General features: G+C 40.8%; 1 protein-coding gene across 1 annotated transcript in view; it reads right to left on the reverse strand.

Annotated features, from left to right (window-relative positions):
- Positions 1 to 24,853, reverse strand: part of LOC114459622 (complement factor B-like) — a 26,699-nt gene continuing 1,846 nt past the window's right edge. Inside the window, exons 4-17 of the mRNA XM_028441806.1 lie at positions 24,007 to 24,090; positions 20,300 to 20,439; positions 19,144 to 19,288; positions 18,920 to 19,048; positions 17,839 to 17,949; positions 11,978 to 12,112; positions 11,199 to 11,305; positions 3,707 to 3,836; positions 3,156 to 3,294; positions 2,888 to 2,964; positions 2,681 to 2,799; positions 2,468 to 2,597; positions 2,319 to 2,368; positions 1 to 225 (exon numbers count right to left, since the gene is read on the reverse strand). Of these exons, the coding sequence (XP_028297607.1) occupies positions 52 to 225; positions 2,319 to 2,368; positions 2,468 to 2,597; positions 2,681 to 2,799; positions 2,888 to 2,964; positions 3,156 to 3,294; positions 3,707 to 3,836; positions 11,199 to 11,305; positions 11,978 to 12,112; positions 17,839 to 17,949; positions 18,920 to 19,048; positions 19,144 to 19,288; positions 20,300 to 20,439; positions 24,007 to 24,090 (1,670 nt within the window). The 3' untranslated portion in view covers positions 1 to 51. The remainder of the gene's footprint in view (positions 226 to 2,318; positions 2,369 to 2,467; positions 2,598 to 2,680; positions 2,800 to 2,887; positions 2,965 to 3,155; positions 3,295 to 3,706; positions 3,837 to 11,198; positions 11,306 to 11,977; positions 12,113 to 17,838; positions 17,950 to 18,919; positions 19,049 to 19,143; positions 19,289 to 20,299; positions 20,440 to 24,006; positions 24,091 to 24,853) is intronic.

Raw genomic sequence — 24,853 nt, forward strand, 5'->3', positions numbered from 1 at the left:
GTCGTCTCTGAAAACATCATTGTTTTCAAAGACTGATACAGCTGATGTAGCTCAATTCAAAAACACCAGAGGTGAAAAATCATCCTGGTTGTCATTTCCAAGAATACGTTTTAGAAAAGGAACAACTTTGAAAAGATTGATGTGGAAATCTCTGGAGCTCGCGTCTGAATTGACCAGGCCTCCTGATTGGCAGAGTTCCTTTGTTCCCCAGCTGACCACACCCACCTGTGAAGAGACACACCTCAGAGTATGGACAAAAGGGGAAGAAAGAAGTGAAATGAGTCGTTCCCTCTTCCGTACACGGTTGATAATAATGGTTAGGAATTATATAGCAATATTTTAGAGGAGACTCAAAGTGCATTACAGAAGTTACAGAAACCATGAATAGTCATCCTATCTCCTTTCCTATCCACTTTTCCTTAACCCTGTGGGTGACATCACAGGGTTAAGGAAAAGTGTTAGGAGACTTCCTAAGGGAGGTAGGGAAAGGCCATCACATTGTTGGTGATGTAATAATCCGAGTTAGTGCAAGGTTAGTGACTAGGGATGTAACAATTAATCGTAAGGCAGTTAAAAATCGATTCATAGATATCAAGGTTCATATAGATGCTGTGAAAATTCAATTACAGTACTTTTTTTGACCAGCAGAGGGTGCTATCCAGAATGGTAAATGGTAAATGGACTTGATTTTATATAGAGCTTTATCACCACTGAAACAGTCTCAAAGCGCTTCACATATCAGCTCATTCACCCAATCACTGTCCCAGTGGGACAGGACTGCCATGCAAGGCGCTAGTCGACCACTGGGAGCAACTTAGGGTTCAGTGTCTTGCCCAAGGACACTTCAACACATAGTCAGGTACTGGGATCGAACCCCCAACCTCTCGATCAGAAGACGACCCACTACCACCTGAGCCACGGTCGCCTGAGCCACCGTCGCTGGAATGTTGACGGGGCTGGCGGAATCTGCTACTACTCTCTTTCTAGCCGCCTTCTACTCTTAAATATGTAGTGATTCATTACCCCTTTAGCACCGAAAGAATATCTAATATTATGTGAATATCTGTAAAAGTCACGTTTTTCTATTAGCTCTGTCTGCTAGCATAGCATCTCTTCTTCACTGCATAGAATAGCTGCATCCCAACCGACCACTGGGTTACCAGCGCCCTCTGCTGGTCGAAACAAATATCTGGCATAAATACAGGGCAATGACTGTTTTTTTTTTTAAAGTCCAATTGTTAAGGAACAAAATACATTTTCAGTTGCACTTTTAAATAGACAAACAACGATTATGCAGTTTTGCATTGTTTACTATAGAACCATAATTTAAATTTATAGGCTTCTTCTTTATTTGTATTATTCCTTTATTTATTTCATTCAAGATTTATTTGTAGTAAAATTGCATTGCATAGTTTATCAAGAGATTCTTTTGACAATGAAAAATAAAAGGAAAATAGTACAGTGTTCCCCCCCCCCCAAAAAAAAACAAAGGAATATTTTTCAGTCATTTATGTACAGTCCCATTATGTAAAATAAATCGTGAGAAAATTGTATCGTGAACCCAGTATCGTGAATCGTTACATCCCTATTAGTGACGCATGCCGTAGTGGCAAAACTACAAATTACCCAAAATGGACTACTACAAGCCATTTATAACACTTTCCTCTGTGCCTCTAACCGCTGATATAATCTCCAATATCTCAAGGTTTGAATGTAGGCTACAAGGCTACGAGGAACTAAAGTGAAACTAAAAGAACGTCACATTGCGAATGGTTGCTCACACTCACCTTCCCATCAGAAATCAACATTAATCCAAAAAAAGTATGATTTTAGGAAATTCTTACATTTATGCTAGATACATGCCTACATGACAGTGTAGGCATACACATGTACAACTGCACAAAGCATTCCTAGGTGAATGAATTATGTTTCCATCAATGCTCTGATCAGCGGGTCCATTTAAATGTTGTCGCCGAAAGGAATTGTGGGGCAGCATTATGTGATCTCCTTTGGTAAAGGATGCATCAGTGTTTCCCAGGCTAAATAAGGTTATAAAAGAAGCATTGAGCCTCCTTTCCTTGGCTTTTAGAGAATTGGAATGCTCCTTATCATGACCGCCACTTAAACATTTCTGGGGGTTGAGGAAAAGTGGCTACAAAAGGAGATGGGAGATAATTTACGGACGAACCCCACTATTCATTCACACCAGTCATACCAGTGGTGGTACAGAAGTGTGGCTGCCATTTTGTGCCTACGGCCCCTCTGACCGCCACCAACATTCATGCACAATTCATACCAGGCAATGTTCCAATCCTCACCTGTACGGTGCGATAGTCATAGTCCTTGAACACAGCACCACCAGAGTCACCTATAGCACACACACACAGACACACACACACACACACACACTCTCTGATTTGGCCTACATTTTGCATGCATAAGCTAGAAATGTTGCGTGTAAAGATACCTGTACATGCTTTATGGTCAACAGTAGGATATTGGCCACCAGTGCAGAGAAAGTTCTCGGTTACAGGAATTGTGACATTGTCTGTGTTTACGTTTGGTGCTTCAAGAGCATGTTTAATGCATTCGGGTCTCTGTTTGGGAGAGGTACCAAAGTTCTTTAGAAATGTAAAAGCAACACATGTACACAATAAAAGGCCGTAGAGTATTTACTCACGTTATCGCCCAACTTAGCCTGCACATCTTTTACGAGTACTTCGTTCACTGTGTCATCATTCACCGACGCCCTGGTGAGGAAACTCAAATGTACAATGTCATCACCGAGCAAAAGTTCCTCTGTGAACAAACAAAACACACTCACACTTCACCTCAGGTTGTCAATGATCAACAATTTAGGTCTCGGTTCCCAGAGGAATTACCCCACCTTGTTGTTTGCAGGTGGAATTTTTGTCCAATCTTAGAGCATCTCTGGTCTCCGTTGTGCAAGGTATGCAAATAGGTCTGAAGACGAAAAGAAAGATGCAGTGTTTACATCTTTTTTTAAATGTTTTTTTGATTTCTTTGATTTATTAAACAATGAGGCCTTGTCATTATCTGAGAAAATAAGTTAGGGTCTCCAGCAGCTTTATTCCTAATTAGAAGGTGTGGCCAAAATTTGGACTGGTTGTGTGTTTGAATCATGGACATCTTACCGCACTGTATCAGCGATTACAACATGTTCCTCGAGTTGAATGAGAGCCACATCATAGTCATAGAACACCAGAACACCCTGTTCTTTTCTGGCACCGGGGTCAAATTTTTCATGTACGAATAAATTTTTTACTCTTCTCACTGTAACCACAAAAGGAATTGGTATGACTTCAATTTACTGTAAAACAAACCTAGAAATTGGTAAAATGTTTGATATCATGCATTGTCAGAGATGGGCAACTTTTAACCCAGCATGGGCCACAAAAATGTATATGTCTCATCCGAGGGTCACATTATTAACATTCATGTCTACATTTAGAATAATGACCAATCTGAGCATTAACACAGGAAAGAACAAAGGGTTTAATCTGTTTTTGTTTATTTTTCTGTTATTTCTGGAGTCATTTTGTGTACTTTTGTTGTCCTTTTAGTTACATTATTTTCTAATTTTGTGCATTTTACTGCCAGGATGTCAGTTGCCCATGTCTGCCCCAACATCAACCCCCTTACAACCTTTTTTAGATGCCTCACTGATCAGATGAGTTTATCTCACCCGTGTTCTTTCCATCACTGATTTCTACTGTGACGTGCTCAGGTCTGTCCTGTTTCCGGAAGCAGTGAGCAGCAGTCAGGATAAAGGTTGATGTTACCAGTGAGCCGAAGCACTTCTTCACACCTTCATTCTTCAAATGAAAAAAACATGACCTAGAGTAATACCATTTGAGAAGTTCATTGTATTTTTAGCTAGAGCATTAAACAGAATTGGTGTTTGATCAGCTACTATTTCACAGATGAGAAAGTAGTGGCTCAATGAAGACTTCTATCATCCATGTAAAAGTTTAAATTACAAGTAAATGTATTGTTTGTTCATTAACTCACTCAGTGCCCCTGACGAGATATCTCGTCATTTAAAATCCAAACGCTCAGCACCATTGACGAATAACTCGTCAATTGCATTTTTTTACAGGGATTACTAGAAAACACCCTGGCGGAGGTCCCTCATCAATATCTAAGCTGTGGGGTGTTGTAGTGACCAACTGTGCCCTGAAGATGGCAGCAGTGCGCCTTTAGATGAGAGATTAGCCACTGATGCTACCCAGCAAAACAAGAAAGAAACAGGAACGAGTGAGGTTATGGTGCTCCAGAGTGATATTGTGACGTACCCAGCAGATCACAGCACCACACCCTAACACAGAACATGTGTGGACCTGAGTGGTTTATTGATAATGTTGTGATAATGAGATAAAACCATCAACTAACCGGGCTAAACGGGTCATCTCTGTGTGTCGGGAGGAAGAGGAAGTTATAGATAGATAGTCATAGTAGAAAATATTCTGCGGGTCCTTCCCTCAGAGGAGCTAACATGCTAACGTTAGCCAGACAGCAACATCACAGTAATATAACATGTTCTGTTAAAAGCATGTTACTGCAGCGCTTCTCTCTCTCTATGTGCACACACCTCAGCAACAGCAGCAACAACACAGTGTCACTTACAGCAGCTCACATGGAGGCTGCTGCGTGCACATGAACAACACATGCACTACAGAGTTCTAGTGTAACAATTACAAATCAAACATAATGTAAATCAAGCAGCAGTAATGACCTTTCAAGCAGAAAAGTCACCAATTCAATCTTCTACTCCTCCAGACCATACACTGTAAAAAAAGACGGCTCTCCAGCCCGGGAAAGGAGCGGGGACTGTGAGCGACACCTGTCAGACAGCCCATCAAACACAATCCTGGCTCTGATTGGTTCTTTTTGCTCGGCAATCTGCCAAAGGCAGCAAGAGCAGCAGGGGGGCGGGGCTCAATGAGCCTGTTTTTTTTTGCACAAACTACTAGTTTCATGTAAAGTTCTCCTTACATAGTGACAGCTTTAGCAAATATGACAAAAAGTCACTTTTATAAGAGCTGCAGACTGCATCTTTAAGCCAACATTAGAGGAGACAAGATCATTGGAAGATTAAATGCAGGGGATCTTAAATGGTGGGTTTGCAACCCAAAAACAATGGGCCCATTTTTAGTTTGTGAAAGTTTTCCTGAGTTATCCTTGCATTTTATTTTGAAAGTGATTCATTTTTGCCTTCTATTCCCTCCTTTAACAAATTATAAGCAAAATGAAAATAAAAAAAATAGTAAACAGTAACTGGCTGCAACAGTTTTTGTTCATAGAAAACTTTAGGTTATGTATAGAACCCCAGTTCTATAAGTAATATGAGTAAGATTCCTCAGAAGCATTTTTTTTAATCTGCCGATCCTGACTGGCCTGTGAAGCACGTCAATCCGCTAAACACCTCTTTTCCTTGTTCGAGCAAGAAGGGTCGTCTGGTGAGACATCTCACTCATATTACTCATAGATCCAGGGTTTCATACAAAACCTAAAGTTGTATTTCAAAATATTTCATGAGATGTCTCACTATGGGGTATGGAAACTCCTGTATTGCAGACATGCTAATCGAGCGGTACCAGCCCCCAGAGCAGAAGTCTGATTACATCAGGACAGTAAAACCGCCCGTACCACGCACGGGGAGGAAAAGTACAGCATGTAAAAGGGGACAAACGTGAGTGGTGAGGTACAACTCTCCGCCGCACAGATGTCCTGGACAGACACTCCCCTGAACAAAGCCAAGGATGTGGCAAGACTCCGAGTCAATTGTGCATGCAGACCAACAGGCGGCTGCAGACCCTGACTCGAGTAAGCCAAAGCAATAGCCTCCACCACCCAGTGTGATAGGCGTTGCTTAGTAACAGGCGTACCCTTGTGGAAATTAGCTCAGGAGACAAACACCTGATCGCTCCTCCTGAGGCTCCTCGTCATATCCATATAGGTGCAGATTGCATGGACTGGATATAACACATGCGGTCGCTGCTCACCCTGTGAGGCAAAAAAGGCCACATCCTTCGGCACAAAGGCCTGGTTGGGTCTCAAAATTACCCTTGCATCACCTGGAAAGAGCTGAGCGCACCAAGGGTGGACCGAAAGCGCAGTAACAAGACAGCCTTAAGAGAGGCAAACTTCAGGCCCGCCTTCTCCAGTGGTTCAAACAAAGGATGTTTTAAGTCCCTCCAGAACCACCGCCAGATCCCACGGTGGTACTGCGTGCTCCCTTCATAAACTGGCCGATCAGTTGGTGCTGACTGTTTGTCCTCAAAGCCAACGTGACAGGCCGCCAAGTACATTTTCACAGTGGAAAAGGCTTTGCTTTTGTCAATCAGGCCCTGCAGGAATGACATATTCACCCCCACCAGGCACTGAAAGGGGATGTGACTCCTCTGGAGACACCAGAGGGGGGAATGTGTAAAGAAGCATGCACAGCCAACTGTGCACTAGCGCATCAACGCCAAGGAGAGTATCCTTGCTGTGCAGGGAGCAAAACTTTGCGCACTGCTTGGCCCATCCGAAACGGACCCCTAACCGTTGCACCACATGTGGGTGTAACATTCATTCCCCGAATACCGGCATGCACCTGGACAACAGGTCTTAACCCGTGTTCAGGATCCCCGGGGCGTGCGTCACCCTCAATGAGAGGAGACAGCCGTAGCTCAACAGGATCTGTTTACGCGTCAGCATACGCAACCGATGAGAGCGCAACCCACCCTGGCGGTAGAGGTACGCCACAGATATAGTACCATCCATCCTCACCAGGACATGATGTCCCCTGAGAGACGGAAGGAAGCATACCGGTGAGAGGAACACCGCTGAGAGCCCCAAATAATTTAAGTGAGAGCGCCGGAGGTCCGCATTTCAGCGGCCCTTTACAGTACGGCACATGTGTTTTTTGTGTTTATGTTGAACATTATTACTAGTTTTTGTACTAAAGCTGTAAGGGAACATTCTAAGGCTAAACACAACTGTTTTATGATGCTGATGCCACTTTAATTTTTGATCTTTGATTTTTAATAATATTCAGGTTGTTTTGTGTTTTATTTATTTCACAATTCCTTGTAATATTTACAGTTTCTGCTGGTCTCAGATAAATAAACTGGTATTGAAAGAATACTTAGTGTTTCAGTCAGATTGGTGTTTGTAAAGATTAATACTGAGCAGAGTTTAGTTCTGTTAATGTAAATGATTATAAACTGTAGGGTTGGATACAGTAACAATTCATTTATCAGAAGCTTTTATACAAAACAATGTTAATACAGGAGCACAGTTGATCAACAGTGGATTATTATATTATTACAGCACTAATATGAAGCTGTACGGACACAAATGACCCAAAAAAAAAAAAAAAATTTTAATTCTAAGTAACTCAAAAGTTGCTTTTTCCAGTAACGTATTACTTTTTGGTGTAAGTAATCAAAATAGTAAGTGAGTTACTTTGTGAATGAAGTAACTAGTAGTGGTAACTAGTTACTTTTTTTCAGTGACTAGCACAACACTGGTCATGACGCACGAGGTCGAGCCCACATGAGGCCATCCACAGCTGGGATACTTCCCTGTGGAGGCCACCAAGGCAGAATACAGAGAGGGTTCGTGGGCTACAGGGAGTGTGTATCCTATAGTGAGACATCTCACTCATATTACTCATAGAACCGGGGTTACGAAAGTAACTTATAGTTATTCACATAAGCCATGTTCTATGAGCAATATGAGTGAGAGTCCCACACATATGAAAAAGAACCTGCACTGAAAGTGCAGGAGAAGCGACAGCATTGTCCCTTTGTTTTACAGTAAGAGGAGAATCTCCCGTGAAACGCAGGCTGCCTCCAAGTGCTACTGCAGATAACCTGATTCATGATACCCCAAGTGTCATCGCCCCTGGGGTGATGACACTTGTCATAAATCATATTAATTTAACATAATCAAATGAATTGACACAGGACCGACAGTACTGAAACGGAGGCAGAGAGGAAGAACCTTAGGTTATTTACATAACCCTAATTCTATGAGTAATACAGTATGAGGTGAGAAATATGATGAAATAGAACCCAGAGATCACTTGTCTAACAGAGAGAGATCTCCTTCCCTGTAGACACGGGCCGATTCACCCTGGATCAGTGAGTGTATCACACAAACAAACAGGGAACAGCTGCAAGCAGCAGCCAGTGAAGGCTACTTCGTGCTGGTCAGAATTGTTTGTTTTTTTTGTCTGCACATGCTGTCAAAGGTCAACACTACAAGAACTGCAATCTTTTTAGACAGCAATGCATTGTATTTATTTTTTTGTTATTGCAATTAAATAAATTGCATTATTTTATTGCATAATTGTGACCATCACCAGCCCTCCCTAAGGAAGGGTAAGAAACACTTTTGTAAAGGAGGTGTCAGGAAGGAGACCCACACTTGTGACCTCAGATAAGACTGTAACTAGGACTAATTATAATTCTTCAATCTCTCCAGGTTGTCCGGCCAGAACAATGAGAAAGACAGGATTCACACTCATGCAACTCTTTATTGCAGGTTGCAATAGATGGCGCTGTACATGATGTTCACGTTTTCTAAACAAATGGAATAAACAGAATAATGAGTGATGGTTACTAAGACTAAATGATAATAATAAAGAAATGCAATCATAAGAAGTCTAAATGACTATACTCTATATAAATGATAAATTCACTGAAGTGTAAAAAAGGACACAAAACCTAAATATACATGTATACCTTAGTTACACTGTAAAGTAGTTGTTATAGTAAACTCTGATAACCAACCCAAAACTACAAAACCGGGATTATAATTAGGCTTGGCAAAGAAAGGGTTAAATTTAGCCGAACGCTGGCAAATGGCTGAGATGCATCCACGTGCATCACACGTGTAGAGTGAAGCCTGCACATTAACAATATTCTCACAAAGAAACACGGTGAATACTGTAAATAAACTACACTAAACCATAGACAGGCAATACATATGACATGAACTTACATTCTCATGGATGCATGAACACATGAATGAAGAAGAAAGAGAGGTTATTCCGTGAAATTGCTGGAAGGATTGAACGTGTCTCCCCGAGGAAAGATACCTGCGCACTGACTTACCTGAAAGTTAGGATGGAGAATACTGACTCCTGATTGGTGGAGAGAACAAGGAAGTGAATTGTGATTGGTTGCTAAGCTGTAACAAGGCAGGGCTCTTTACATAGATATATGAAAATAGAAAGAGAAACTAAGATAAACTAAATTATACTTTGGGGATATATTCTGAAAACACACTAAATTTGGTACAAATCAGAACCTTGTTAACAACTTTATTAAAGGGAGAATATAAAAAGAGAGAGCAGTGTTACACCTAGGTGAGGGGGTGGGGGGAAGTGGAGGGGGAAGAGAGCAGGGAGGAGCGATTCAAGGAAGAGAAATGGAAGGTGGGGAGGAGTTGATTACTGTAAAGTGAGATTGAGATGTGAAGTTGTAGACGTGAGGTTTAACTATAATGGTGGTGTCTGTGGACAGAGGGAAGGAGTGAGTGGTAATACCTGAAACAGGTGTTTAGGATCAACCTGTCTAAGGTTAAGCCCGCTACAAGTTTTATTCCACAGTCCAAGGCTTGCTAAGTGCATCGTAGACCGATGTATGTGCAAGATACCGCCACTGTAAACCCAAGCGCTGCCCCGGACTCGAGGACGCAGCCAGAATAGCAGAAAGAGCGGGGGCCAGGGAGCCCAGACAACCCCCCCCGGCTGAGCAGCCCCCCAGACGCCCTCAAGACACCAAGCCGAGAGGCAGCCACCGCCCCCCACATACACACCCGAGAAAGCACCTAGAAGTCGTGAAGCCAGCGCACTCCGCCCCCAACACCCAACCTTAAGCCGACATCCACCCCACCACCCCCACACCCAATCCCCCGAGGGGAGGGCCCAGAGAGCCCCCCGCCCAAGACCCCAGCAGAGGAGCCAAGGCCCACGCCCAGCAGACGGCTAGAGCTGCGACAAACTACTATTACTACTACTATTACTATTACTACTACTACTATTACTATTACTACTATTACTACTACTATTACTACTACTACTACTATTACTACTATTACTACTATTACTACTACTATTACTATTACTACTATTACTACTACTATTACTACTACTATTACTACTACTATTACTACTACTACTACTACTACTACTATTACTACTATTACTACTACTATTACTATTACTACTATTACTACTACTATTACTATTACTACTATTACTACTACTATTACTACTACTACTACTATTACTACTATTACTACTATTACTACTACTATTACTATTACTACTATTACTACTACTATTACTATTACTATTACTACTACTATTACTACTACTACTACTACTACTACTACTACTACTATTACTACTATTACTATTACTACTACTACTATTACTACTACTACTACTACTACTATTACTACTATTACTACTACTATTACTACTATTACTACTACTATTACTATTACTATTACTACTACTATTACTACTACTACTACTATTACTATAACATACAGGGAACGATTATAAACGCTGATATTTTCACCACGTGTTTATAACCTAATGTGCCCCTTACGTAAATAAGGAAAAGCAAAACAAAAGCTTGTGGGGAAACGTGTGAGGCTGTTATGAGAAGAATCTGCTGAGGGGTTTTTGGTGTAAAATCCACCTGTTTTCTGTGTCTCTTCTCTATGGTCGTATGTTGGATGTACATGATATGTTTGTGTGTAACGGTAATTAATTTTCCCACTGGGTTTTTTGAGTTTTTCCTTGCAAAAGAAAGGTCTAAGGACAGAGGATGCTACGGGACATTCATTATCCATTTGCTTAAGTCCAGCGAACATTGGTGCAAACTTTATTTACCAATTCATCATGTGCATGTCTCATAGAAATAAACCAGGGAAATCACACACACTGTTTTATTTTGTACCCACAAATAAACCCCTTTATAACACTACACAATACAGAGTATGTACACCTCTTTGTACATTCAAACACATACTCATTTGGTCATAATGCTAATTCTACTTAAGCTCCTCCCACTATATGAATACATACTTCTGACGGGCACTGTACTAGTTAATATAAATCTAAAAAACTACTGGTGGGAAATGCAAATCGCAAAAGTGATTTTCTTTACCTGAACAATCACGTATGCGTACCACGGGTTCACTCTCCTCGACGATTCTTTGTCGTACGTTACATAACTTCTGTGAAGTCCACACAGACTCGTTTCTTCACTCTCATCTATGAGGGAGTGAGGAGGAAAAAGAGGAAGAAGAAGAAGAAGAGGAAAAAGAAGAGGGAAAAGAAGAGGAAAAAGAAGAGGAAAAAGAAGAGGGAAAAGAAGAGGAAAAAGAAGAGGAAGAAGAAGAGGGAGGAGAAGAAGAGGAAAAAGAGGAAGAAGGAGAAGAAGAAGAGGGAGAAGAGGAAGAGGGAGAAGAGGAAGAGGGAGAAGAGGAAGAGGGCTAAGATGAGAGGGAGAAAGGACGAGTGAGAAGAGAGGAAGACTTTTAGGAGAGGAGAAGGAGAAGAGAAAGGAGATGGCAGTCAAGCGGAGACTCCGGGAGAAGTAGAAGGAGAGGAGAAGAAACGAAGGAGAATTCCCTTCCGGCCACTCTGAGAAGAGAAGAAGAAGAAGAAGAAGAAGAAGAAGAAGAAGAAGAAGAAGAAGAAGAAGAAGAAGAAGAAGAATACATTTTACATTGTCTTCAGATGATGGGTCTCTAAGAACCATTACGTTACATTAAATTACGTTAGTTAAGTCTTTAATTGATCTGTCCATCCTTTGTAATGCCTGTGGTGTTAGACATAAACTTATGCTTCTGTCTGCTATTTGACACTATGAGCATCCAGGTATGATACAGTAAGTGATTAATAGCAGTGTCAATGTTTACAAAGGCTTTAAAGAGTCCTTACCAATCATTTGAACGAAGGCTTCTTTTAATTTGTTATGGTCTTGCATTTTGAAAAAATGTCTGCCTCTTCTTCCTACAGTAAGTGGCATCAGGGCCTCGTGGTTGATGTTGGCTCCAATTCCAAAAACGTAAATATCTGTAACACCAACAAGAACAATGTTAGATGATATTTCTTTCATCACCTCACACAGATGACTAGATTTATTGACATAATCAATAACCCTGATACATGTAACAATACAAACACGATTGTGGTTCCGCAGTGTTACTGGAGTTTACGTTAAGGCTGTACCTTAAAAACCAAAGAGAGGAAAAATGAGAGATACGCTCTCTTCGTTGCAATAATGACTTGATTTATTAAATGGTAAATCAAAGAGGACAAAAGAATACAACCTGAGACCAGTTACAGATGGATGTCTCAAAGCTTTGCATCCTGATTATATACCCAACAGATCCTTTGATCTGGACTGTTACAATGACAACTTTGAGCATCATAAATAGGTTCATCAATAATGATTAGTTAATGAATACAAAATATGGCTCAACTAAGTATATTTGAGAAACATTTGTGGTTTCAGGTGTGATAAAAGATGTTACATAAGGTGTTTTTCAACCACTGCCTTGAACCCTGAAAGATCATAAAATATGGTGCTTATCAAGGTGAACCTTTGTGATTATATAAGACACAGAATATACTGTAATTCTAATAACACGCAGTTACACGTCACATGGCGTAATGTATCTGGTCACGTGACCACTTTCTGAGAAAACGTAACGCGATACGTGTAGACAGAAAAGAAGATGGACATTTCTTAGTATTATACGTTAAAATGATTACTGCCACATTAGAAACAACAAAGAAATACAGAGTGTTATAAGGTGGTTCTGAACATACGTCTTTGTGCAGCCAAGTCTCACGGGATGAGATTTCACAGGAGTTGCAACAACAACAACATTAAAAGGAAACACGTTCAAAGCACAATTATACCACATTTAGAAATATGGCTTTTATTTTGAACAATCTGTAATGTAAACCCAGCTCCTGTTCAGAATCAGAATCAGAATCAGAAATGTTTTATTGGCCATGTACAGTTTTAAGGACAGTACAAGGAATTTGACTTGGTGGTTGGTGCACAAAACAAGCAACAAAAAGAAATAAAAACAAAACAACAAAGAACAACCCAGCAACAATAATAATAATAATAATGATAAATATAAATAATAATAATGATAAATATAAAGGATGAGGGATAAATAAAGGATAGATAGAGAATAAAGGATAAATAGGATAAATATAAATATATATATACAGTGCAGCAGATATCAAGCTGGTGGAGGTGGTGATCGGGTGGGGGGGGGGGGGGGGGGGTTCAGTGGGTGACTTGGGGTGTGTTCATGTGGATGGTGGCAGAGGGAAAGAAGCTGTTTTTGTGTCTGGAGGTTCTGGTCCTGATGGACCGAAACCTCCTACCAGAAGGGAGAGATTGAAACAGTTTATGACCGGGGTGGGAGGGGTCGGCCACAATCTTTCCTGCACGCCTCAAAATCCTGGAGGCGTACAGGTCCTGGATGGAGGGCAGATTGCAGCCGATGACCTTCTCTGCAGAGTGGATGATACGCTGCAGTCTGGCCTTGTCCTTGGCAGTAGCTGCAGTGTACCAGATGGTGATGGAGGAGCAGAGGATGGACTGGATGATGGAGCTGTAGAAGTTCACCATCATCTTTGTTGGCAGACTGAACTTCTTCAGCTGCCGCAGAAAGTACATCCTCTGCTGAGCTTTTTTGATAATGGAGCTGATGTTCAGCTCCCACTTGAGGTCCTGAGTGATGATGGTCCCCAGGAAGCAGAAGTACTCTACAGAGCTCACTGTAGAGTCTCCCAGGGTGAGGGGGGTGAGGGAGGCTGGGTTCTTCCTGAAGTCTGCTATCATCTCCACTGTCTTTAAAGCATTGAGCTCCAGGTTGTTCTGGCTGCACCAGGACACCAGCCGGTCTGTCTCCCACCTGTAGTCAGACTCGTCTCCATCAGCGATGAGACCGATGATGGTCGTGTCGTCTGCAAACTTCAGGAGTTTGACCGACTGGTGAGAGGAGGTGCAGCTGTTGGTGTACAGGGAGAAGAGCAGAGGAGAAAGAACACAGCCCTGAGGAGATCCAGTACTGATGGTCCGGGGAGCAGAGATGGTTTTTCCCAGCTTCACGTGCTGCTTCCTGTCAGACAGGAAGTCTGTGATCCACCTGCAGGTGGAGTCTGGCACGTTCAGCTGGGAAAGCTTGTCCTGAAGGAGAGCTGGGATTATTGTATTAAAAGCAGAGCTGAAGTCCACAAACAGGATCCTGGCGTAGGAGCCTGGGGAGTCCAGGTGCTGGAGGATGAAGTGGAGAGCCAGGTTTACAGCATCGTCTACGGACCTGTTGGATCTATAGGCAAACTGCAGGGGGTCCAGGTGGGGGTCGGTGATGTCCTTGATGTGGGAGAGCATGAGGCGTTCAAAGGACTTCATGACCACAGATGTCAGAGTGATGGGTCTGTAGTCATTAAGTCCTGTGATCCTCAGCTTTTTAGGGACAGGAACGATGGTGGAGACCTTAAAACAGGCTGGTACGGTGCATGTCTCCAGTGAGGTGTTAAAAATGTCTGTGAACACTGGAGACAGCTGATCAGCACAGTGCTTTAAGGTAGAGGGAGAGACAGAGTCCGGTCCACAAGCCTTACGGGGGTTTTGTCTCCTGAAAAGTCTATTCACATCTCTCTCTTTGATGGAGAAAGGTGTCTCTGTGGGAGGGGGGAGGAGGGGGGGAAGATAGGGGAGAGAGCCTCTGTAGGCAGCTGGGGTGAAACTGTAGCTTTGATGTGGGGGGTGAAGGTGTTGGAGTGAGGCTGGTCAGAGGTGTGAGGGGGGTTGGAGTCAGGTCTGTCCCATTGTCTGTCAAATCTACAATAGAAGCTATTCAGACTGTTGGCCAGGCAGAGGTCGTTAGCAGCAGCAGGGGCTCTGGGCTTGTAGTTTGTAATTTGCCTGAGCCTCTCCAGACAGAAGCCGAGTCATTTGCAGAGAACTGATGTTGTAACTTCTCTGAGTACAAACGTTTGGCTCTTCTCACCTCCTTTTCAAACGTGTACTTCGACTCTCTGTACCTGGCTCTGTCTCCACTCCTGAAAGTGACCTCTTTGTCTGCCCTCAGCCCTCTGAGCTTAGCTGTGAACCAGGGTTTGTCATTGTTATAACTCACCCTGGTCTTTGATGGAATACAGCTGTCCTCACAGAAGCTGATGTAGGACGTCACAGCGTCTGTAAACTCATCCAGAGAACTGTTCGCAGACCTGAAAACATCCCAGTCAGTCCAGTCCAAACACTCCTGGAGTTTCTCTACTGCTTCACTGGTCCACTGTTTAGATTCCTTCACCACAGGTTTACAGAGCTTCAGCCTCTGTCTGTATGAAGGAATCAGATGGACCATCAAATGGTCCGATTGGCCCAGTGCAGCACGGGAAACGGCGTGATAAGCACTGCTTAGTGTGGTGTAACAGTGATCCAGTGTCTTCTCCTCTCTGGTCGGACATTTAATTAATTGTCTATATTTGGGGAGCTGGTGTGAGAGGTCCCCTTTATTAAAGTCACCAAGCACAATGATAAAAGAGTCCAGGTAGGTCCGCTCTACGCACAGGATCTGGTCGGCGAGTGTGCGCTGTGCCTCGCGCACATCAGCTGACGGTGGGATGTACACACCAACCAGGATGAATGAAGCGAACTCACGGGGAGAATAGAAGGGTTTGCTGTTGATAATCAAGGATTCCAGGTGAGGAGAGCAGTGCTGGAGGATCACTGTCACGTAGTTACACCAGTTACTGTTCACATAAAAGCAGATTCCTCCACCTTTCTTCTTCCCGGTGAGCTCCGCGTCTCGGTCCGCTCTGTGAAGTTGGAAGCCGGCCAACTGCAGCGCAGAGTCCGGTACCGCTCCACACAGCCACGTTTCCGTGAAGCACAGAACAGAAGATGAGGAGAAGTCTCTGTTTCTACCTAACAGCAGCTGGAGTTCGTCCACTTTGTTACACAGTGAGCGCACGTTAGAGAGGAATATCCCCGGTAACGGTGTGCGCCGGCCGCGCTGGCGGAGGCGCACAAGCGCACCAGCTCTTTTTCCTCTCCTCCGGCGCTTCACTGCGTGAGCAAAGGTGAGCGCACCTTTGAGTAAAATGTCCAGTAAATCCACAGAGGAAGCGATGAAAGTGGGGAATAAATCTCTCGGGGTTGTTGCCCTGACATTCAAGAGCTCTTCTCTTGAATAAGAGAAGCCAGTTGCGGATTTAACAACAAAAACAAGACAAAAAAGTGCGGACCAACACACCACAGCAGCCATCCGCGGCGCCATCATGGATTTACATGTTACATGTAGAGTTACAATCACGATTGTGTTTCTTTGCTTCCTTCATAGCAGACTGCTCTGGATGCCAAAGACATCTTACTCTCATCTGTTTTTCTGGTGCTTTTTTCAAATACAATTTAGAGTCCCAGGTTGTGGGTTTGAACCCCTCCACTTCTTCACTCCACTTTGCTCGTCCTGTGATAATCAACAGCATGACCTCCTTGGTATTTGTTCTCTTCTGGTGAAGTCATTTGCTGGGTTTCAGGTTTCCCTTGGAAATGAACAAATTCTAAATGGCCCAATAAAAACTGCTGATAGTTAAAACAGAATTTTCGAAAAAACACTCAAATTTCGCTAAAATGTTTGAGGAATTTCAGACATTTCGATATTGAAATGTATTGCAAAGGCGCAATGGAAATTTTTTTTCCGCAATTAGACGTGACGTACCTGGTCACATGACCACCGCTCTCTGAGAAAACATGGCGAAGTACATGTAGACAGAAGAGGAGACCAAGACATTTCTTACCATTATACTAGGGCTGGGCCATTTTGCCTAAATAAACAAGCTCCGATTTTAAAAATTCAAGTTTTGATTTGATTTTCGATTTTTCTTTTTTCAATGCACAAATGACTGCAGACATCAGATATATTGTCAAAAGTGCAACTTTATTGCTGTGATTGTCCACAAGAGTTAAAATGCATAAAACAATCCCAACATAAAAGTAAATGAGGTTCTGTCATTCAACAATTTCAAACTTTAACCCAGGTTTAAGCAAAAGTGCAACAGCAACTACACAGTAGCTTCAATTTACATACTACACTACATATTTTCTAACATATAACACTACAATTAAAAAAATAATAAACTCTTCCCATACCATCTCAGTACAGTGCGAATAAAACATTAAGCATGCCTGTGGCACACACACATAGCCTACTCAATGGGTAAACACATGTAAACAAAGAGGGGGCTGGCTCACATCGCGCTACGGTAACCCACAAGGACGGAACGCGGAAAAGTCCAAAAAAATTATAATAATCTTTAAAAGTCAAATTTTTTTAGCAACAAATTCAATTATACTTTAGAATTATTAGCGCCACATTAGAGGTGAAACAACAAAGGAATACAGAGTGTTATAAGTGTAGTTTATTGATCCCAGTCCAACTCTTCATTTAAATTTAGCATTTTCAGTTGTAAAATGTCAGTGACTGCCCTCTATGGGTTGAACACTAGCTATTGTAATTGAATTTTTCTATCAGTGACTTCTTTTTGGATCAGTGACATCACTAATTGTCACTGTTGGGATTAGGTTTCATACCTCACCAAACTAGATTCCTCCATCTATCCCAAAAAATGCCAACATAGCTCCAAAGATGTTATAATTTAGCAAACAACATTTAATGACAGCCTTCATAACGCCTTATTTATGCTAATGACAGCGTAATGTCAGCCTTATGTATAAACCTTTAAATAAATGTTACCAAACTCACCAAGATGTTCTTCTCTGGATGGATCTTGTTGCCCGGGGGTGTCGCTCAAGTACACCATGTTTTTTATCTTGGCCACTGTGGGTGCAGGGTCTCCACCCTCGTTAACACCTCCTGCAAAACCAACGTTTGAAACATTTGACTTTATCATTCGTGTTACCATCTAAACCAGTGATGGACAACTGGCGGCCTGGGGGCCACACGTGACCTTATTTTGAGCAGCCCCCAAAGTACATGCACAAACTCACTCCAGAAACACACAAGACAGCCATAGAAATACATAATAAATGACAATAAAAATATGCTAAGGTTTCGTTTATTCAGTCACATTTTTTTTTTCAGGAAAATTTTATCTCCTGACATGTTTCGACTGTTAACTGCCAGTCTTCCTCAGAGGAGATTACTTTGATGTCTGAGTAAACAAAACATTAACATATATTTCAAAAAAGAAGACAAAAAGAACTTGCTGGAAGAATGAAAATACACAAAAGGACAACAAAAATACACAAAATTACTCCAGAAACGCACAAGACGCCAAGAAAAATACACCAAATAACAGAGATTCACCAAAAGACACACACAAAAGAACAGGAAAATATTTTTTAACAACAAAAATACACAAAATGACAACGAAAATATAAAACGACAAAACCACATGTTAAATGACAGAGAAAAAAAAACGAGCAAAAATAAAGCCTAAATACACAAAATGAGTAAAAAAACAACAAATATACAAAATGCACAACTCTAAACTCCCACAAAATGACAAAAGACACAAAATGACAAAAGACTGAAAATGAAAAAAGGAAACCCACAAAATGACAAAAGAAATACAAACAATGACAACAAAAATAGACAAAAGCCTTTGTTCTTTCCTGTATTAATGTGAGATTGGTCAGTATTCTCTGACATTCTAAATGTTGATAATGTGGCCCTAAGATCAGACAATCATATTTGTGTCCCCGCTGTGATCAAAGCAGGCCATTTCTGATCTAAACCTTTGTTATTATAATTTAAATATACAGTATTTCTCTCAAGGCTAAAGTAGAACAGAGGTTTGAATTGAATAAAGTGGAAGAATTACCATCAGTAAAAACAATGAAGACATGATGATGTTTCTCGAAGGTTTTATCTCCAACTTTACTTTTTATGTGCGTCATTTGCTCCAAGAAGTGGCAGAAGACTAGAGTGAGATCTGTTCCATTGGTCGATTCTAAGAATAAAAAAGTACAAAACACACAATGTGGCTAATGTGTAATCAATCATCTGTGGAACAATCCTCTCTGTAATGTTATTTGTTTTACTCACGATCTATTTGAACTTTCTCTATAGCATCTACCATTGTCCTCATGTCAATGGTTCTATCCTCAAAATCGAGAATGTCCACAGCTTTGTGAATAACAGAGGAGTAAAAGAGGATATCGTAGTTTGGGTTCACAGAAAAGGATGAAATCTGTGGATAGATAAGAAAAAATGAGTTAGACAGGAGTGTGTGTGTCGTTTTGGTACACTGTAACGGGGTGGACTGGCCATCTGGCACGCCGGGCATTGCCCCAGTGGGCCGTCGACCCAAAGTGGGCCGGTCCGGTCTGCTACGTTTTTATTATGCGCGAGTGGAAGCAGACATGGTAACAAGTGGCCAAAAAGGGTTAGTCTGGATGGAGAATACCAGGGTTGATTTTTTTTGTCCCAGTTCACCCTTTCACTGAACCAGGACAAAAAAAAAAAAGTGGCGTTAGCTGTAAAATTCTTTGTGTTTTTTGGTCACGAGCCAAGAGTCTCGTGTTGAAAAGCATCGTTCAGGATTATGGATTGTAACCTAATCAAATGTATTTATACAGCATTGTGTTGCTGCAGCCAACTGCACGTGTGCAGAATGAGTGTGTGATAGTAATACTATTAAAGGCTTCATGCATAATTCAGGCCTTACACAAAAAAGCATTTAGTTAATAACTGTCAATAAAAGCATTGTGTGACTTTAGATCACGTGTGAAACTCATGGCTCGAGGAGCAGATGCGGCCCTTAGGAGCATCCAATTCGGCCCGCAGGAGAAAATGACAGAGAAAAGGAATTATTGTGGAAATGAAACTCAACAATATTTGTGGGGACTCACAGATTTCCCAGATGTTAAACAGTTGAAAAATCTGAAAATTATTACAGAATCATTACATTTTCCTACATTTTTGACATAATATTTCCCTTAATTAAATAGAAATTGGTCACAAAATGTAGGAATATTTAAGTAAAGATCCTGTTGGGACTGATATTATCACTTATTGCTTGGATATAGTTGGTTTCTTACTTATTTTGTATTCTATGTATACGTAGAAGACTTGCAAACAATGTTGAAATGACTCCTTTCCCACTGAAAATCTGCGGCCCACTTGAGATCAAACTGCTTTGTATTTGGCCCCTGAACTAAAATGAGTGTTTTAGAAAACTCAGGTGTGTTGGCCGTCCCACCTTTCTAATAAGTAGTCGAACAGCTTGCTTTGTGTTGGTTACGTATTGCTCATCAATGCTCTCTGAAACTTCCACTGCAATGTAGATATTGAGAGTCGAGTTCTTTGAAATCCTTATTTTTCTTCCGTTCTGAGTGTCATCTAAACAAAAACAAACCATGTTAACATGCCTTTGAAAGGCAAAATGCCAAAATCTTTAAAACAAGCACACAAACAGATGGGTTGATAAATTTACTTACTATTTAATAGATTTTAAGCTTAAAGCTGCTGGAGACAATTTTCCTTTTTTAAAAAAAAATCAGATAAAGACAGTTTAGGCCTCGTAGATACGGAGTGTAGAATGTAAGACAGAGACCACATGTTCTATATCACTGTGTACACATGAAAAATAAATATAAATGTGAAATGTAAGCGTACATCTAAATGTTAAATCGAAATTTAAATCTAAATGTTAAATCGAAATGTTTATTTTAAATTCTCAATCTAAATGCTAAATCTAAATGTTTAATCTAGATGTTTAATCGTTTTTTTTTCCTGTTTCCTTTAGTCATTTTGTGTCTTTCGTCATTTTGTGGGTTTTTAGAGTTGTCATTTTGTATATACATTGGGTAAGGAAAGTATTCAGACCCCGTGTGGAAATATGAGGGAATACCTATAAAACTAATATACAACCCATCTTCTTATTACAAAAGAAAGCAATTAGAGTGATCAGCCATTCAGAATACCTTGCTCCAACAAATCCACTTTTTATTAGATTAAATATCTTAAAACTGCATGATCTTGTTGATGTCTACACAGCAGCTGTGATGTACAAGGCTCACAATCTCATGCTTCCTCACTGTTTACAAAAGATGTTTCAAACTAGAGAATCAAGATTTAACCTCAGAGGAACTGATCTGCTACAAAAACCCATGGCGAAGAGTAATACTAAGAGGAGGTGTTTATCAGTCAAAGGAGTTGATCTATGGAACGGTCTACCTATACAACTTAAGGGCTCCAAAACTATTCATGCATTTAAGAAAATGTACAAGTTAAATATTATAGAGAAGTATAGAACACTTGAATGAAACATTAGAAAAGAAGTTGATCGAGGATGCTTAATATAATTTTGATTGTTGACGTTTAAGTTTTGTGCTTACATGTTACCATCGTTGGTATGAGAGAAACTGTATAATTATGTCATCTTTGGACATACAGTAGTGTTTCAGTTGTAAAAGGGGTTAGGCAAAATAAGTCTAGACTTCAGCTTTAACCCCTTTCGGTCAGGCATCATTTAGCGGTTGACATTCTTAATGTATACATATTTTTTCTTGTCGTGTAATGTGTGGGATCTTTGAATGACCTTAGATCTAGATGTTCACAATGACCGAAGAAATAAACTAACTAACTAACTAACTAACTTTAAATCTTTCACTCTTTGTTTTATTGCAGCCATTTGCTAAAATCAAAAAAGTTCATTTTATTTCTCATTAATGAACACTCAGCACCCCATCTTGACCGAAATTTTTTTGCAAATGTATTAAAAATAAAAAGTGAAATATCACATGGTCATAAGTATTCAGACCCTTTGCTGTGACACTCATATTTAACTCACATGCTGTCCTTTTCTTCTGATCCTCCTTGAGATGTTTCTGCTCCTTCATTGGAGTCCAGCTGTGTTTAATGAAACTGATTGATTGATTAGGAAAGGCCACATCTGTCTATATAAGACCTTACAACTCAGTGCATGTCAAAGCAAATGACAATCATGAGGTTGAAGGAACTGCCCGAGAAGCTCAGAGACAGAATTGTAGCAAGGCACAGATCTGGCCAAGGTTACAAAATAAGTTCTGCAGCACTCAAGGTTCCTAAGAGCACAGTGGCCTCCATAACCCTTAAATAGAAGAAGTTTGGGATGACCAGGACTCTTCCTAGACCTGGCTGTCCAGACAAACTGAGCAATCGTGGGAGAAGAGCCTTGGTGAGAGAGGTAAAGAACAACCCAAAGATCACTGTGGCTGAGCTCCAGAGATGCAGTAGGGAGATGGGAGAAAGTTCCACAAAGTCAACTATCACTGCAGCCCTCCACCAGTCGGGGCTTTATGGTAGAGTGACCTGACGGAAGCTTCTCCTCAGTGCAAGACATATGAAAGCCTGCAAAGAGTCTGTCAAAAAACACATGAAGGACTCCCAGACTATGAGAAAAAAGATTCTCTGATCTGATCAGACCACGATTGAACTTTTTGGTGTTAATTCTAAGTGGTATGCGTGGAGAAAACCAGGCACTGCTCATCACCTGCCCAATACAATCCCAACAGTGAAACATGGTGGTGGCAGCATCATGCTATGGGGGTGTTTTTCAGCTACAGGGACAAGATGACTGGTTGCAATAGAAGGAAAGATGAATGTGACCAAGTACAGAAAGATCCTGGAAGAAAAGCTCTTCCAGAGTTCTCAGGACCTCAGACTGGGCTGAAGGTTCACCTTCCAACAAGACAATGACCCTAAGCACACAGCTACAATAACAACTTCAGAACAACTCTGTGACCATTGTTGACTGGTCCAACCAGAGCCCTGACCTAAACCCAACTGAACATCTCTGGAGAGTCCTGAAAATGTCTGTCCACCAACGTTCACCATCCAACCTGACAGAACTGGAGAAGATCTACAAGAAGAATGGCAGAGGATCCCCAAATCCAGCTGTGAAAAACCTGTTGCATCATTCCCAAGAAGACTCATGGCTGTACGAGCTCAGAAGGTGTTTCTACTCAATACTGAGCAAAATACTTAAATTTCTACATTTTGGTGTTTTTTCGTCAAGATGGAGTGCTGAGTGTACATTAATGAGAAATAAAATTAACTTTTTTGATTTTAGCAAATGGCTGCAATAAAACAAAGAGTGAAAAATGTAAAGGGGTCTGAATACTTTTTGTACCCACTGTAAATATTGTTTTGTGTGTTTTTTAGACTCATTTTGTGTATTTTGGCTTTATTTTTGTACGGTTTCCTTTTGTCTGCTTTTGTAAATTTATATATTTGTTGGCATTTCATTAGAGACAGAAATTCATGTAAAACAGATTGTTATATCATTTTTAAAAATGTACATGAAAAATAAATCTAAATCTAAACTTTAAATGTAAATCTAAATGTTAAACACGTGATTGACAGGTACTGACCTGCCCAGTTTGCATAATTTCTAAACATTTAACTTTACACTTTCCGACCGGTTTAACATTTAGATTTAGCAATCAAAATTTTACGTTTACATTTTAATTTATTTTCCATGTACACATTTTTAACAGAGATATAGAACATGCTGTTTTACATTAATTTCTGTCTCAAATGAAAGGAAAATTATTTAAATGTGAGAAAAATGAGCAAAATGTTCAAATTATGACAGGTATGAAGCAGTGGCTGAGTTTTTACACCCCATAGAAATGTGTTGAAGTCACTTTGGCAGAGTTTTTGGGGCAAACACAAGAAATCGTAAGAATGAATTAAGAACAGTGAAACCTTTCAGAAAATGTCAATTAGAGAGATTGTTTACAGTGGAGATCAAAACTTTCCAGCAAATAATCTTTGATTTATTGATTTGAAGCCTAAACTATATCTTTATCTGATTTATCTGAAATCATTTTGTTCTCCAGCAGCTTTCAAACACAAGTGCTGGAGGTTTGCTCGAGCAGACTACTGCTCCTGCATCATCCCAGACAGACACTGTAAACTCACCAGGCTGCAAAGAGGCAAGTTTTTCTCTGATTGCAACCCAAAAATGATGTGAAACTTCTGCTGGAGTGTCATCAGCGTGTTTATCTGCAGGGAAATAAAACCCACAGAAGCAGAAGTTTAAGTAGGCAGTCAAAGAAGAAACAAATGATAAACTATATTTGCTTTTCCAGAAGGAAATACACGTGAAGATGCAGCTGCTGCCATACGTCGCAGTACGCTGTCATTGGGTGCTATGCAGGAAAGCACCTGGACAGGGACCACTCCCACTCCCATTCACTCTTACTGGGCATTCTAGAGGTATTAGCCTAGCATTAGCTCATCATTAGCATTAAGCTAGCCCTAGCATTAGCCTAACAATAACATTGGTCTAACATTGGCATGAGCTAAGCATTAATCTAGCATTAGCATTGCTATTAGCTAAGCATTAATCTAGCATTAGCATTGCTATTAGCTAAGCATTAGCCTACCATTAGCATTGCTATTAGCTAAGCATTAGCCTACCATTAGCATTGCTATTAGCTAAGCATTAGCCTACCATTACATTGCTATTAGCTAAGCATTAGCCTACCATTAGCATTGCTATTAGCTAAGCATTAGCCTAGTATTAGCATTGTTCTAACAATGGCATTAGACAGGGCTACCAAGATTCAGAAAATGACAAAGTGAGACTTTAGTGACACAAAAGTGTCCTTTTTAAACATGGCTTTGTCCTGTTTTAACGTTGATTTATACCTAAAGACCAGTGTTGGGAACGTTACTTTAAAAAAGTAATTAGTTATAATTAATCACTACTTGTTCAAAAAAGTAACGGCGTTAGTAACTGAATTACTCTATAATAAAAGTAACT

Source organism: Gouania willdenowi, unplaced genomic scaffold, assembly GCF_900634775.1.
Source record: "Gouania willdenowi unplaced genomic scaffold, fGouWil2.1 scaffold_332_arrow_ctg1, whole genome shotgun sequence".
In the NCBI taxonomy this organism is placed as follows: domain Eukaryota; kingdom Metazoa; phylum Chordata; class Actinopteri; order Blenniiformes; family Gobiesocidae; genus Gouania; species Gouania willdenowi.